Here is a 17,204-nt window from a genome sequence, read left to right as displayed (position 1 = left end):
CGGGAGAGCGCGTCGGGAGAACGGGAGAGTGCGTCGGGGGGAACGGGAGAGTGCGTCGGGGGGAACGGGAGAGTGCGGCGGGGGAACGGGAGAGTGCGTTGGGGGAACGGGAGAGTGCGTTGGGGGAACGGGAGAGTGCGTCGGGGGAACGGGAGAGTGCGTCGGGGGAACGGGAGAGTGCGTCGGGGGAGCGGGAGAGTGCGTCGGGGGAACGGGAGAGTGCGTCGGGGGAACGGGAGAGTGCGTTGGGGGAACGGGAGAGTGCGTCGGGGGAACGGGAGAGTGCGTTGGGGGAGCGGGAGAGTGCGTCGGGGGAACGGGAGAGTGCGTTGGGGGAACGGGACACAGGAGAGTCCGGCAGGAATAGAAGAGTCCAGCACAGTGTTAAAGGTTTCCAGCAGCGGGCACAGCACAATCGGCAGCGGCTCAGCCCTGTGCCCATGCCCCTAGGCTCGGGCTGTGCTAGCTGTAGTTCGGTCCCCATGCCAGGCTAGTCGTGCACTGCTCGGTGCAGTAGTTTCAGCACACGGTAAGAAGATGCCGCACAGTCACGGAGGCGCCATTCCTGCCGTTCCTCTGAGCGCTGACAGAGCACACAATGCGCCATTAGTTGTCCGCTGTCCCCTGACCCCGTGTGCCGCCCATCACTGCCCTCTGCACCAGTCTGAGCTGCAGCTCCTGCCGTGAAAGAGTTAATCCCTTCTCGCGGACTGGACGAGCCGCTCACAGACAAAGCAGCAGCAGAATGTTGGGGCGTACCAACTGCACCACCCTCCTCCGCCTCCCTCAGCAATGCCCGAGGGGAATGGTTTCTCCTGCTTCTAGTCCCCGCCCCCTTTCTTCCCGCCTCTTTTGATGACGCAGCAGAGTCCAGCCAATGGAGCGGATTTATGAATGGCTGCCCGGGTGTTCCCCTCAGCGCCCCTAGCGGCTGCCTTACGTACAGTGATGACAGCGGTTTGAATTTGAGTGTGAGGCAGCAATGGGGGCGGAGCCCAGGTCACATGCGGGGGCGGAGCCCAGGTCACATGCGGGGGCGGGGCCGCCGTCACTAACAGACGTTTCTGCCTTGTAGTTTGCAGCCTCCGCAGCGGCTCTCACTTCCTCTCAGTGATTCGGGCACAGGACGGCGCCACATCCTAATCCGGCTATGTCCGCCGCTGTGGACTGCAGGTAGGAGCGAGCGGGGAGCCGCGGCCTGTCCCCTCCTCCGGCTGACCGCCCAGGCTGGAGCCGGCAGTCCCGTGTGTAGGAGCCCGCGGCCTGCGCATCCCCGGACTGTGGTGACAGGAGGCCGGGCCTATCAGGGCCTGCAGCACGGAGCTTTCATCCTTCCCGGCGGCCGGCAGTCATGTGTGCGCTGCGCTAGGCGGTGACCCCGGGACGTGTTCGGAGCTGCCGGAGCGCCGCTTCCTGCCTCCCGGGGGACGTGTCCCGGCTCTGCCCCGCGTCATGTCCAAGATGCCGGCGAAGAAGAAGAGCTGCTTCCAGATCACCAGCGTGACCACGGCGCAGGCGGCCAGCAGCATCACCGAGGACACCGAGAGCCTGGACGACCCCGACGAGTCCCGCACCGAGGACGTCTCCTCCGAGATCTTCGATGTGTCCCGGGCCACGGACTTCGGGCCTGAGGACGTGGTGGAGCGGAGCTCGTCCGAGGAGACGCTGAACAACGTGGGGGAGGCCGAGACCCCCGGCACCACGTCCCCCAATCTACCGCAGGAGGTCCGCGCCCCCCCGGCTCCCGGCCCAGCCCCCCACCACCCGGGACCGGCAGCCAGCAGCGTGACCCCGGCCTCCCCCGCCACCAGCACGGCCGCCTGCAGCTCCCGCTTCAGAGTCATCAAACTAGACCACGGCTCCGGAGAGCCGTACCGGCGGGGCCGCTGGACGTGCACCGAGTTCTACGAGCGGGACTCCGACGGCTCCGTGATCACCAGGACTGCGGACTCCATCCGCCACTACGATCACACCGCGGACCGGGACAGCGGCCTGGGCCAGACCGGGGGCTCTGTGCATGTGGCCGGCCCTGAGGCGGACACTCCCCTGCCGGCCGTGCCTCCGGTGACCGGCCAGCAGCAGCAGCACCTGGTCCTGCCGGCAGGGGGCACAGTGTCCCAGGGGGGCGCTCAGCCCGTGTATCCGCACCTGATGGGGCAGTCCTATATCCATGCCCAGAGTGGGCAGAATGTAGCCCAGGCCGGCATCGCTCATCAGCAGACCAATATTTCTGGGGGTCAGTTCACCTACACCCAGGGGCACATGATGGGCACCCAGGTCTCCGGCCAGGCTGACTATGTACCACACCCCTCTGCTCTACAATCCCAAGGATCCGCTCAGATGGCAGCAGGTACTGGGGCTCTATCCAGTCTTCCAGGCGTGCAAGCAGCTGGAGCGCAAGTTCTAGGCCCTCATACCAAACCTGGGGACCCCGTGAGTCAAGGATCAGGACTAGTGCCCAGTGCACCCACTGCCCAGAGCCATCCAGTGCATCCCCAACAAGCAGGAGGCGTGGCATCTATAGCTGGGGGAACACCAAAATCTATAAGTCAGCAGCAAGTGACTGGAAGTAGTCAGCTCTCAAACATTCCTGGTGGACACCATGCTGTGCCCCCTGGCCTGCCGCACAGTGTGCCCAGTTCTGGGGTTTCTGGAATAACAAGTAGTGTGCCTAGTGTGTCGGCTACCCCTGTTACTATGCCAATTGCTCCTTCGACTTTTGTGCAGTCTCCTTTGAGTAGCCAAACTTCTGTCAGTAGGAGTAACAGCTTGGTCCCATCAGTTGGGCTTCCACCTGTGCAAGGTACCAGCACTGTACATACGAGTCTGCCACAGTCCACCGTTAGTCAATTTCAGAGCCAGCCATTGGCTGGCCACATCGATGACCGGAGAAAGTCGGAACCCCTACCTCAGCCGCCAATCCCCCTGATTTCTGAGAAGTCTTTTGTGAAAGTTCCTATCACGGACCCGCTAACGAACCCTCTTTTACCCGTATTTGGTTTACCTATCTCTGTTGATGGTGAGGATGACAGGTATGGAGCATTTCACATTTGTCTTACTGCTGTACATGCCTTTCTTTCCAGGAACTCGCCTAGTGTTTGATGACACTCCTGACCAACAGGTTTCTAACGTCATGAAAAATGGCTTTACCCTTTCAGCTCCAGCTCAAACTTTGTAGTGAAATGACTTTTGTCCATTTGCAGCTGCTCTGGTTCTAGGAGGGCACAAAAATGTACCTGTCAGTGGGTGGCACCTGGCACTGAGCTGTACATGATATAAGCTGCTGTTACTTGGCAGAGCGTAGATGCCCGCTTGTATGTGACTAACTCTGCTGTGCTATCAGACTGGTAAAGCTTGTGATTATTATTACTGCATGAATGAGATTACCTGAAATATTGGACAATAGTATGTGATCTGGTGATGGTCACCAAGGAATGGCTAACACATCCATAGGGACCAACCAATTCTCTATTTTAGTGTTTTCTAGTGTCAGAATGTGCACACGACTGTATTACACCTCCATGTACGAGGTGTGTGTGTGTGTATATATATGTGTATATATATGTATATATATATATATATATATGTATGTATGTATGTGTGTATATATATATATATATATATATATATATATATATATATATATATATATATATATATATATATATATATATATATATATATATATATATGTGTATATATATATATATATATATATATATATATGTGTGTATGTGTGTGTATATGTATATGTATGTATATGTATATGTGTGTGGATAGCTATATCACACACGTCAAAGATGTGCATTGACCTCTTTGGCTCTGCATATATGGCCACAAGTGTGACCATTAGAGATGAGTGGGACTACTGTCCAGGTCAGTGGCGCCTGACGGTTATGCGGGAGGCCTGCAGATCTCTTGCCCATTAGTGCATCATGTCACCTGGAAGATGCCAGAAGATACCACGCAGGCCCTCACCTAGCCACCAAGGTGCCACTTACGTGGACCAGAGTCCTGTGAATAGATCCAGTCCACTCCTCTCACAACTCATGATGCTGAGCGTTGGGCAATGGCCACTATGGTCACATGCACTGCCATATGATGCTGTTTAGAGTGAAATTCACAGCATGTATAGTATTCATGTGCATACTGCTGCTCAGTTTGATCTGCAGGCTTGCTCTCTTGGTTGTGTGGGTACATCTCATCCATGGTTGTGCTGCTGGAATACTCTTGGTACTTGAATGTGTCCCCTTCACACTGGTGAGATGGCAGGCACTTCCAGTGCCAGTATTGTGCACCATCCTTTGGGGCGATCTCCTCCCTTTGGTGGTGGGCATAGCTAAACGTCTAGGAACTGATGTTTTGCAGACTTGTGTTCAGCTTAGCTATTCTACCTTTATGGGTAATCAGTAAGCTGGCAAAGTTTGTGGCATCCATGCACACTCGCCAGAGTAGGGCACATAATCGGACGCAGTGTGACATGTTTCAGCACAGAGAGCTTCTCCCCCACCCCTCTTCCCTGGCTAACGCCTTTAGGCTGCTTTCACACCTCCGGTTTCTGCAATGCGGCACAATCCGGCACTTTGCAGGAAAATCGCAACCGTTTTTTTTTTTTTTTTTGCTGCCGGTTGCGATTTTCCTGCATAGACTTTAATTAGTGCCGCATGGCCTTGCGTTCCGTCCGGTTTTTGCCGCATGCGGCAGATTTAGCCGATGCGGCGGCCGGATGGAACATTGCCTGGCACGTTTTTTCGTGCGGCAAAAAAAAAACTCATCGCGCCGCATTCGGCCGATGCGGCGCATTTTTCAATGCATGCCTATGACGGCCGGATGCGGCGCGATGCGACAATAACCGCATCCGGCCGCCGCATGCGGTTTTTGCCACTGCGCATGCTCGGTAGCATGCCGCAAGTGGCAAAAACCGGACTGGCCGCAATGGAAAAACTTATGCAAAGGATGCGGTATGTTCACCGCATCCGTTGCATAGCTTGCACAGCCGGATTGAGCCGCAGAGCTCAAGCCGGATGTGTGAAAGCAGCCTTACTAGTCATGATGGGTGATAAGTTGCTTATCAGGTGGAATCGGCCTGGGCTTGCACTTATAGGTGGAATTGGTTATCCCTGTGAGAGTGGAGTGGCGGTCGCTCATGGACCCTGCTGCTCTCTGGTGTAACACGGGTAAACGTTCCTCACTGATGGATAGTCCCCAGCAGTCGTACCCCTACTGATCAGCCAGTTATCCCGATAGCCTATGCACAGGCTTGTCTGCAGGGGATGCTCCAAATGGGACTTATGTAATTGACCAGCCACAATGTACATAAAGGATAGCTCTTACCTAATGGCTGGCATCCACTTTTGGTGGACCGACCACTAGGCTGTCACTACTGCAGCGTAACCCTGCATGTGCTGTGCACAAGTGAGTGGTCTTCCTCCTCATGATCACCAAAGTTATGGCAGCCTTGTGTCTTGCATGATGTGCGTGTGAAGCAGACTTCTGTGGTTTTTTTTTTTTTTTTTCAATGATTTATAGGTGTCTGTCACATAGTGCAGTAAACAATGTAAAAATCCCCCCAATTCACTAATATGTGGTAACATAGCCGTGTCCCCTGTGATTTGGGGTGATTAGATTGTAAGCTCCTCTGGGGCAGGCCCTTATGTGAATGTGTGTGAAGTTTTCCCTATACTATATAGTACTGTCCGTGATGGTGACACTTCATGAATGTATGGCTAGGTTCGCACACTGCGTCTTTTTGACGCTGTGTTTTTGTGCGTTTTTGGCCCCTAAAAACGCACAAACACACCTGCGATTTGGTGCGTTTTTGGCTGCGTTTTGCTGCGTTTTTGATCTCTGCGTTTTGCTGCGTTTTTCCAATGCATTGCAAGGGGGGAAAACTCAGAAAAACGCAGGAAAGAACTGACGTCCTTTTTTTTTTTTTTTTTTTAACTCAAACGCAGGTAAAAAAAAAAACAGATGTGTGCGGACAGCAAAAATGAAAACTCGTAGACTTTGCTGGGGAAGCAAAGTCCTGCAGTTTTAAGGCCAAAAGCGCACCCGAAAAACGCCGCAAAAAACGCACTGTGCCACATAGCCTATGTCTGCTGCTCTGGAAATGTCACTTCCTGTCTCAGATCTGCTGTGTATATAGCTACACAGGAAAGTGACAAACCTGCTGAGGTCATTCGTGCCAGGTAATATGCTGTACATCGTGGTGTGAGGTAAAACTTCTCTTGGCCTTTTCATCAAGGATTTTTTTTTTTTTTTGTCTTAAACAAAACCTACCGCGAAACATAGATGGCAATTACCTAATTCCATATTGTTACATAGACTATAGCCCCCAAATATATTGCTCACCTCAGCTGAGGGGTGTTGCATTTTTCCTGCAGATCTGTAGCCCTTCGGTCTCCCACAACAATGTTGTACACCAGCAGCCGGGAATATTTGGGGCTCCCCAGACGTTTTAGCATTACTTAGACTTGACCACTCGCCAGTTTTTAGTCTCCCTTGTTAATCTGAGTCTTTAGAAACTAAAATATGATTATTTTTTTTTCCCCACAACCCATCCCTTGTAACTCACATGAACAATCGTACCAAGCGCTGCAACCTGACACAAACCTCCCAGACCCAGCTCACATTGGCAGCATGGCTCCCTGTCATGAATCAGGACAGTCAGACTGATAAATACTAAAGCCATATAAAGCACACCAATCGCCAGGATTTTGCTATATAACCTAAAGCCAGTGGTATACTGGCACTATCGTGCTGATTCTATACATACCTTTAGGTGTCAGCTAGGATGTATAAATTTTGAAATACAAGCAAGTAAAGTTTGTAAAATGAACAGCTTTTTGAATGACAGCAGCTGCTGAACAGCTGATAGCTGGGGTGGTAATTCATAGTGATTCCTGCTACCTACCTGTCAATTCTATTATAAAATTGTTTTACTAAGTGCTAGAAGGACCTGTGCTGATGTCATACCCATGTGACCAGAAGGGGCAGGGCCTCAGCCAACATAGCTGTTACCAGGAAGCAACATTATTTTTCTGTTGGCTGAGGCCCAGTCCCTTCTGGTCACATGGGTATGACAGCAGCACAGGTCCTTAGTAAAATGATTAACACTGGCACCTCTACTAATCGTCTATTTCCGGCACTGGCTTGATGTGCACAGATGTATTGGTGCACAACTGTAAAGTGACTATGAAGGTTCGGATTGGAGTGGATGTGCAGTATTCCACCATGGCTGTTATTCATGTGACGAATCTGTTCAGTTCTGTAATTGAGCACATCTGTCTGGCACTCATGAGTGCGCTGCACGTTGCACCTCCACTGATCAGATATTAGAGAAGTTGTTCATTACTCTGCAATAGTGGCCACATCTCTATAAAACGGATAGGAAAGGCTTTTTCTAAATACCTCGGTAAGCCAAAGGTGCCTTTTGAGTGGTGCTATTGCAGTCCGGTCATCCCCATGAAGTGACCCCTGGGCTCTTTGACCTCAGAAATCCTGTGATGTCACGTCAACTTCCAGTTGACCCGATGAGCTTGGCCCCAGTCTTCCTGCGTGACTGGGCTGTGGACGGAGGAGTTTCACCACTCCATCACAGCCCAGCAACTCATGTGCTCTTCTTCACTGCAGAGTGCCGCAATATCGATACTGGGCTGTGATGAGCAGCGGAACACCGCCTACAGCCCAGTCACTCAGGAAGACTGAGGCCGGGCTTAGTGATGTCACGTCCACTTTGTGATGTCGGGTCAACTAGGTATCTCAGAGGTCACGGAGTCCAGGAGGTCATTAGGTCATTTCATAGGGATGAGCGGACCACAGTAGTAGCGCTCAGAGGCCGTATTGGCTGAAGAAGGTATTTGGAAACATCCTTCCCTATCAGTTTTACAGGGATGTGGCCACAATGCAGGGTAGTGAACCACCCCTTTTAATGACACCTAAGAAAAGGCCATCAATATAAAAGTCGCAGACAACCCCTTTTAAAGGGCCACTCTAGAAACATAACATTATTCTAATGACCATGCCCTCATAAGCTGGTAAAAATTGTGGTGTTTTACAGCTTCACAGTTCTTGTAACTCAGTGTGGCGCTGGAGCTGGTCCTTGGTGCTCCCCCTTCCCTCTGGGACGATATGTCACACATTAGAGGGCCTGTTCCATGCTAGTAGCTGCCAGCCCCTGATAACATCTGCTTCTAGTCAGTCCAAGGATGGGGCATGCCCCCACCCTGATTTAGGACTTCAGGGGATCAGATATGACCAGGGGCTGGCAGCTACTAGCTTGGAGCAGCCCCACCACCCCCCCCAATGTGTGATGTAATGTGCAAGAGGGGAGGGGTAGCAGCTCCAGGCGGCACTGAATTATAGCTACTGTGAGGATGGGAAATGGCACTATGGATCTCCTCTTTATATCTTATGAGTGCATGGTCATTAAAATATTTTACCCATCAATCACCTGTGTATGTCTAAAGTAGACTGAAACGCGATAGATTGTAGATTGGATTACACAACAGCATTTATCTACCTATGAGTGCCAATTTTTTTTTTTCTACATTGCCAAAAAACTAAAGCCAGATTAGCGTGAATGGAGCTTCATTTTGGCTTAAGAATTTAGCTCTGGTGTAAAGATTGTTCAGTCGTTATTGAAAAAAAAATGTTCCAAATTGTTTTTCAGTAAGGTTGGCTCTACTCGATCTGACATCAACAGTTTTATTTCTTTCATTCTTGTTGCATTGCAGCGTCTTGGCCAAATTTGGACCAGTAACACCTTGATGGTGATGAGCGCTTGTGGAGGGGTTGTTCTTTTAACTCACGCCAGCATCAGGTCTTCCTTTTATACCTGAAGCCATGGCTCTGTAAAACATCTGACATACAGATGCTAGCTATGGGTCCAGTTGGCCCATTATGGGTTGTAAAGTACTGCCAATATTCACTTTTGAAGGGAAGAATATTTCTGTATGCTCTGATGTTCATTTAATGAATTGTTTCTCACAACTCAGATCTGACTTTTTAATCATATAAAAGTTAGAGGTTGTCCACTGCTTTAACACTGATGGCTAATGCTTAGGATAGGTCATCAATGTCTGGCTGGTGTACAACACCCTGCACCACCAGTGACCAGATGTGCTAAGTGGCGGCAGGAGACCGGAAATGCTCAGTACCGGATCTGCGCCGTCTTCTGATGGCAGCCGGGTACTGTACATCTGCCTTCAATGCAAATCAATAGAAGGCGGATGTGCAGTACAGGGCTGTGGCCATTATCAGAAGACAGGGCAACTTGGGAAATGAGCATTTCTGGCCAATTGCTGTCGGCACCAAGAACAGTTAAGGTAAGTTCACACAGTGCGTTTTTCGCGGCGTTTTTGCACAGTTTTCGGGTGCGTTTTTGCTCAGAAAACTGCATGACTTTGCTTCCCAAGCAAAGTCTGAGTTTTCATTTTTGCTGTCTGCATACAGCGTTTTTTTTCAGCTGCGTTTTTGTGGTGCCACAAAAACGCAGCATGTCAATTATTCCCGCGTTTTTCACTGCGCTTTTCTTCCATTTGAGTGCAATGGGATGTTTTGGTGCGTTTCTAAGACCAAAAACGCAGCTATAAACGCAGGAGGTGGGTAGTAAAGTGACGTGTACAGGAAGAGGATTCCTTCTGTCAGTAAACACAGAAGCGTGAATCCTCCCGGTACCGTCACCGCCGCTTCCACCTCCCGTCCTGTGCATGTATGCTGCCGTGCGGCGCCATGTCTGGGCAGGAGGTGGAAGCGGCTGCGAAAACAAAAGTGAACAGTAGAAAAAAAAAAAGAAGTTATACTCACCTGTCTGCAGACTCCCGGTGCCATGCCCGCTCCCATATCCTCCTACCGGTACCGCCGCTCCGGGTGTGTGCAGTCTCCCCGGGTACGTATGCCTGCAGGATCTGGCGATGGATCACCTGATGCAGTCACCTGACGCATCAGCTGATCGTAAGTCTCGGGCTGACGCCGGCGTCCAGCCGGTTATCAGCGGATGCGTCAGGAGACTTCATCCCTGATTACCGGCAGCTGCTGAAGCGATCGGACGGGATCAGACTCCTCCAATCGCTCCAGGAGCGGCCGGTAATCAGCACATAAGTGAGTATATTATTTTTTTTTTTTTTTTTTTTTGCACCAATGCATCAGCTGATTATACAATCGGCTTTTATACAATTAGCTGATGTGTGATGTGATTCAGGCACTTGATCCTGACACATCATCTGATCGCTTTGCCTTCCAGCAAACCGATCAGATGATATTGGATCCGGATTGGACGGCACGGGACCCTTGACCCAGGATTACTGCGGAGGGGGGGTTCTTTATTTCAATAAAGATGGAGTCACTAATTGTGTTGTGTTTTATTTCTAATAAAAATATTTTTCTGTGTTTTTTTTTTTTTATCTTTACTAGAAATTCATGGCGGCCATGACTAATATTGGCGTGACACCATGAATTTCGGGCTTAGGGCCAGCTATACAGCTAGCCCTAACCCCATTATTACCCAGCAAGCCACCCGGCATCAGGGCAGCTGGAAGAGTTGGATACAGTGCCAGAAGATGGCGCTTCTATGAAAGCGCCATTTTCTGGGGTGGCTGCGGGACTGCAATTCACAGCGGGGGTGCCCAGAAAGCATGGGCACCCTGCACTGTGGATTCCAATCCCCATCTGCCTAGTTGTACCCGGCTGGACTCAAAAATTGGGCGAAGCTCATGTCATTTTTTTTTTTTTTAATTTCATGAAATTATTAAAAAAAAAAAGGGCTTCCCTATATTTTTGGTTCCCAGCCGGGTACAAATAGGCAGTTGGGGGCAGCACGTACCTGCCTGCTGTACCCGGCTAGCATACAAAAATATGGCGAAGCCCACGTCATTTTTTTTTTGGTTGGGGGGGGGGGCAAAGAGATCCTGCATACAGTCCTGGAAGGTGGATGCTGAGCCTTGTAGTTCGACAGCTGCTGTCTGCTCTCCTGCATACACTATTGGATGGAGGATGCCTTGTGGGTCTGCTCCCCCTGACTCTCCCTCAAGCATACAGTCCTGGATGGAGCATGCTGAGCCTTGTAGTTCTGCAGCTGCTGTCTGCTCTCCTGCATACACTAGTGGAGAATGAAGAACACATTGAAGAAAGTAATGACATCAGACCTTTTTTTTTTTTTTTTTTTTTTTTGTTCACTGATAAACGCATAAAGACGCAGTGAGCAAAAACGCACCAAAACGCGTGCGTTTTTTGCCGCGGTTTTTTGATGCGGGTGCGTTTTTGTGCGGTTTTTGCCGCAAAAAAACGCACAAACGCAGCGTCAAAAAAACGCAGTGTGTGAACCTAGCCTTAATTGGGTGGACTGTGTTGTCGGACCCTGGCAGATCAGACATTGATAACGTGTCCTAAGGATAGGCAATCCGTGTAAGAGTAGTGGACAACCACTTTCATGTTCTGCTGAAGAATTGGGAAGAATCCTGCACTTTACAGACCAAAGTGCTCCACCCTTCTAAATGATTGGAGTAATCCTAAATTATGTAGTGGCAAGTGCAGTCAGTGGGTTATCATTGCATTCAATAGGGTGCATTCAATCGGGCGTATGTACAAGGAGATTAAGGATACATTCCCAAGATCTGGATGATACTGCGTTTAAGTTGCATTGTCACCTCTCCTGCATAGACACAAGTGTTGTCCACAGGAGAATACAGCGTTCTGTGCCCACAATCAGGTTGAGTGGCACAGCGTATATTTGCTGCCGCATAAATTGACATGCTGTAGCTTGGGAAGCCATGCTGCACGGAAAATAAACAGTGGGTATGAGATTTCTATGAGTCCCATCCACTGTGCTTCTACTGTACAACGCAGCATCCAAAGTGCTGTTAATCCTGATCATGGGAACCCGGCCTTATAGTGTGAAGACCTAAAATATATATATATATATATATATATATATATATTTTTTTTTTTTTTTTCTTTTTCTTGAATGGACACTTTTTTTTTAAATCTCTTCTGTAGTTGCTGAATAAAAAAAAAATCCCTGATCAATTTTTTGTCAGAGATATGCATATCTTGTCTATAATTACACCCTGTAGTTAAAGCCCTAGAAGTTATTACAGTAATAAAACTGCAGGGGATGGAAAGTAACTGGGAACTGGTATGAGCGGCTCAGCATTGAGGGAGCAGGGTTGGGCGGAGACTTTATCTCCAGGAGAGGTGAATACTCCGGTCAGGAGGACCGCCTGGTTACATGTCGGCAGAGCAAGATGGTAACTCAGTTATAAGCCAAGCTTATAATTACTGCACTGGGAGGAGAACATGGGCTGTGAGAATGCACAAATACACATGATTAGCATGTAGCCTTGGCTGATGTACTGAGGCTCTATGTAACAACCCTGCAGCTGCCTCTCAGGCATTGTGTATGACTGCTGGAATATGCTTTTAAGAATCGTATAAATGGGCTGTCTATTTGTATAGGAAAGTGTAAGATCCGCTGTTAACTTTCACAGCACAGATTGAACTGCTGACTTCAAATTTGCTTAATTTCCTACAGCACTTCTACTGCTATACACAGACTTTCTGCCCAGATATTGGAGTACGCACCCACGGGAGAGTATGTCTTACTTGGGCCTATAACAAGTGCACATCTAGCAAGTCAATTGCACATGCCAGATCTGCTTGATGGGTGAAGTTGGTCATTTATGCGATGCAGGTGTTTATACGGGGCAGATATTGGTTAATCAAGAAATGATGTCCCTTTTGTGAAAGGGTTGTCTGCCTTTGAGCTTGAAGACTGAGCCTCAGGAGCTGCGGTTCTTGGAGACGTCTACAGTGACCGAGCGGAGAGAAGCTGATTGGTGGCGAGCAGGGTGTCGATTTACCCATCTGATATTAACCACCATTGTCATTGTCTCAGAAGGCTGGACAACATGGCTGACATTTAGTACATTTTACAGTATTGATGGTGTACAATAAATTATATTGTATCCAATGTAAAATGTATCCATTGTAAAATACGTTTCTGTCCAAAAAGACTAAAGTACATAAAGCTATTTACATCAGAGTATTGATGGAAAATGTACAGACAATAACCATGCGTGCATTGGATTGAAAAAAACCTCTAGCGATGTCTTTAATTTAGATTGGTGGTCCACTACAAAGCAAAGTGGCCACATCACTCTAAAGCTTAAGGCTCAGTCACACACAACGACTTACCAGCGATCCTGAAAATGATGCGACCTGATAGGGATAGTAGGTAAGTTGCTGGGAGGTCGCAGGTGAGATGTCAGTCAGATCTTACCAGCGATGCAGAAACAATACAGGTCGCAGTAGCGACCTGTATAACGATCTCAGCAGTCACTGCGACCCTGTCACACAGTGTCAAACACAGCGATGTGTCCTGCCCAGCAGGACGTCGCCTTTGAAGAAAATGGCCTGGACCATTCTGCAATGACTAGAGATCTCACAGCAGGGGCCTGATCGCTGGTAGGTGTCAGACATCAGATCGCTAACGGGATCGCTACTGCGTCACGGAATCCGTGACTCAGCTGCGATCTCGCTAGCGATCTCGTTATGTGTGACGGTACCTTTAGACAGAAGGCTTTATCTAAATTTCTTCTATTATCAATTCTGCCTGTGAACAGTGCTATTGCTGCCCGCTCATTCCCATCATGTGACCCGGGCTACTGTGACCTCTGAAGTCTGGTGATGTCACGTCAACTTCTGAAATTGGAAGTTGACCCAGCATCACCGAGGCGGGACACCGTCTCCTTGAGTGACTTTGCTATGGGCGGGGTTTTTTTTTCGCACATCACAGCCCAGCATTTCGCGCATTCTCACCTGCACCGCAAGCATGAGCAATGCTGGTCTGATATACAGTGAAACTCCGCCCACAGGAGAATCACTTAGAGACTGGGTCCCGCCTTGGTGATGCCAGGTCAACTTCCAATTTTGGGAGTTGTCTTCACATCAGTGGACACTGCAACCCTGGATAGCGACAGTACCGCTCACAGGCAGAATTGACAACAGAAGGTATTAAGAAAAAGCTTTCTGTCACAGCTTTAGAGTGATGTGGGCACTTTGCTTTGTAGTGGACCACCCTTTTAAGTGCTGCACATAACTAGTGCTATGTCTGGTACTTCATTCATTGTCCTGGTTCACCCGCCTCTGGTTGTAATGCACATACAACTTTAATTCCTGCTTGAAACGTATGGTGTCTGTTTCCATGTAGACTAAGGAGATGTTTGGGGCACGTAAAGGAGAACATTTCTAGAAAAGTTCTCGACACTTGGAGCACAGGTAATATGCTGGAATAAGTACAGAGTACAGATGATTTTCCATAGATAGCTGACCAGTACCAGTGACTGATCTTGGATGACATGCTATTACTGCACGGAATGGTTCAGCAGGGCGGACATGCTTTTATCATGCCAGACTGGGGACCCTCTTTGTTGGTTTGCAGTGCTCATAGGCACCACTCCTGGCACAGGTAATTTAGTAGGTGTCCTGCCTGTTCCTGGATTATCCCTTCCACTCGGGCTTCAAGTTGTGTTCTAGTCATTTCACATCAAAGTTGTTGAAACTGGCAATTGTGTAACTTCCAAAATCCACAAAAATGTAACTTCACTCTGAATCGGTTTTCTTAATTAACATTTGGTAACGTCCCTAAACATTACATTCATCTCCCAGCTATTATATGGTCAGATTCACTGGATGCTGTCAGATCCTGAAAGTTGCTATTGAGCAATACAAAGCACACGCTTCAGAGATTGTTACTTTTGTGGTTGTGTTTAGTCACATTTCAAGTCTTGTTCTATTTACAACTGACGTCATCTAAATGTGAGGGCAAAAGCACATCTAGGCTCCAATTAATTAATCAAGATGTCTTAATGAGATGGTGGGGGGGGGCAGTGTGAGGCTCCTAATCTATTAAAGGAATCTCACCAGGTTTTTTGCTTCCCCCCCCCCCCCCCCCATCTGAGCAGCATAATGTAGAGACAGACCCTGATCCCAGCAATCTGCCACTTAGGCTACTTTCACACATCCGGCTTTTGCAATGCGGCACAATCCGGCACTTTGCAGGAAAACGCAACCTTTTTTTTTTTTTTTTTTTGCTGCCGGTTGCGTTTTTCCTGCATAGACTTTAATTAGTGCCGCATGGGCTTGCGTTCGGTCCGGTTTTTGCCGCATGCGGCAGATTTAGCCGATGCGGCGGCCGGATGGAACGTTCCCTGGCACGTTTTTTGCTCCGGCAAAAAAAACCGCGCCGCATCCGGCCGATGCGGCGCTTTTCCCAATGCATCCCTATGGATGCCGGATGCGGCGCGATGCGGCAAAAACCGCATCCGGCCGCCGCATGCGGTTTTTGCCACTGCGCATGCTCAGTAGCATGCCGCAAGCGGCAAAAACCGGACCGGCTGCATGTAAAAAACTTATGCAAAGGATGCGGTGTTTTCACCGCATCCGTTGCATAGGCTTCACAGCCGGATTGAGCCGCACGGCTCAAACCGGATGTGTGAAAGTAGCCTTACTGATCTGTTTGCAGAAATTTTGATAAAATCGATCTTTTCTCTGCTGCATGTCTAGCATTATACAGAGCTTCTGAATATGCAGTACTACCTGACAGCACACCAAGTAGTCCTAATGATGATCTACTGCTGATTATACAGTGATTTTATGAAAACTACACTAAGCAGCCCAGTAAGTGACACATCACTGGAGTCAGTATCTCTGCCCTTACGTTATGCTGATTTTGTGTGGCAAAAACGTGGTGACAGATTCACTTTAAGGGGTGCTTCACACACAGCAAGCTCACTGCCGAGATCGCTGCTGAGTCACGCTTTTTGTGACGCAGCAGTGACCTCATTAGCGATCTCGCTGTGTGTGACAATGAGCAGCGATCTGGCCCCTGCTGCGAGATCACTGCTCGTTACACACAGCCCTGGTTCGTTTTCTTCAAAGGCGCTCTCCCACTGTGACACACAGATCGCTGTGTGTGACAGCGAGAGAGCGACAAATGAAGCGAGCAGGGAGCAGGAGCCGGCGTCTGACAGCTGAGGTAAGCTTGTAACCAAGATAAACATCGGGTAACCAAGGTGGTTACCCGATATTTACCTTAGTTACCAGCCTCTGCAGCTCTCACGCTGCCTGTGCTGCCGGCTCCGGCTCTCTGCACATGTAGCTGCTGTACACATCGGGTTAATTAACCCGATGTGTACAGCAGCTAGGAGAGCAAGGAGCCAGCGCTAAGCAGTGTGCGCGGCTCCCTGCTCCCTACACACACAGCTAAGCGGTGTGCGCTGGTAACTAAGGTAAACATCGGGTAACCATACCCGATGTTTACCTTAGTTACCAGTCTCCGCAGCTTCCAGACGGTGGCTCCGTGCAAGCGCAGCGTCGCTTGCACATCGCTGCTGGCTGGGGGCTGGTCGCTGGTGAGATCTGCCTGTTTGACAGCTCACCAGCGACCATGTAGCGATGCAGCAGCGATCCTGACCAGGTCAGATCGCTGGTCGGATCGCTGCTGCATCGCTAAGTGTGAAGGTACCCTAAGAGGTGCCTGTTAATAAATTGGGAGTATCTGAAAGGTGGCACACGCCTCTCCTACTGGAGTAAAGTTTATGGCGTAGCTGCACCCAGTTTAGCCGGGCTGTCTAGAAGTATGAAAACATGGCAACATTTGCAAACCCTCAGGCTGCTCCAAAACTTGGAGATTTTCATGGCTTTTTATGCCTCAGTTCTGATGAATTGGACCCATAGTTTATTTGCTGTTTTTTTTTTTTTTTTTTGCACAGCAAATCCACAGCTAACTACAGTAGGTGGATTAGATTTCACAAGTCTCGTATGCACACTACAAACGCTGACAGCTCCTTTACAATTGCTGTTTTTTTTTAAAAAAAATCCAGCTTGCAGTCTTCCTCTGCAGTGAGTCAGCTCCAGCCTTCCATGTCTCCCATCGCTGACATTGGCTGCAGCGCTCGTGTTCCAGTTGCAGATTGACGGTTGCACATCAATAGTCCATCATCGGGCGTCCGCTCTGCCGTAATGGTAAACGCTGCAGCCCTCACATGTCATAACGTTCAGGCGAGCACTGGGAGACGCAAGAGGCTGAAACTGCCAGTGCAAAAGTGGAGTATAAACTTTTTTCATTTTAGTTAGGGACTTGGGCATTTTAAGCTGGGGTTGTCCAATCCGTTCACAAGCACCTGAGAACTAGTGGAGGCTGCGAT

The 17,204-nt window shown here is 49.3% G+C and overlaps 1 protein-coding gene across 2 annotated transcripts in view; it reads left to right on the top strand.

Moving 5' to 3' along the window:
- The first annotated feature begins 1,033 nt into the window (after positions 1-1,033).
- TSC22D2 (TSC22 domain family member 2) overlaps positions 1,034-17,204 on the top strand; it is a 61,543-nt gene continuing 45,372 nt past the window's right edge. For both annotated transcript variants that reach the window (XM_075340761.1, XM_075340763.1), the window contains exon 1: positions 1,034-3,032. In XM_075340761.1, the coding sequence (XP_075196876.1) occupies positions 1,453-3,032 (1,580 nt within the window). In that variant the 5' untranslated portion in view covers positions 1,034-1,452. The remainder of the gene's footprint in view (positions 3,033-17,204) is intronic.

Source organism: Anomaloglossus baeobatrachus, chromosome 3 (assembly GCF_048569485.1).
Source record: "Anomaloglossus baeobatrachus isolate aAnoBae1 chromosome 3, aAnoBae1.hap1, whole genome shotgun sequence".
Classification (NCBI taxonomy): domain Eukaryota; kingdom Metazoa; phylum Chordata; class Amphibia; order Anura; family Aromobatidae; genus Anomaloglossus; species Anomaloglossus baeobatrachus.
Note: the sequence above shows the minus strand (reverse complement) of the source record. Positions and strands in the feature narration are given on the sequence as shown.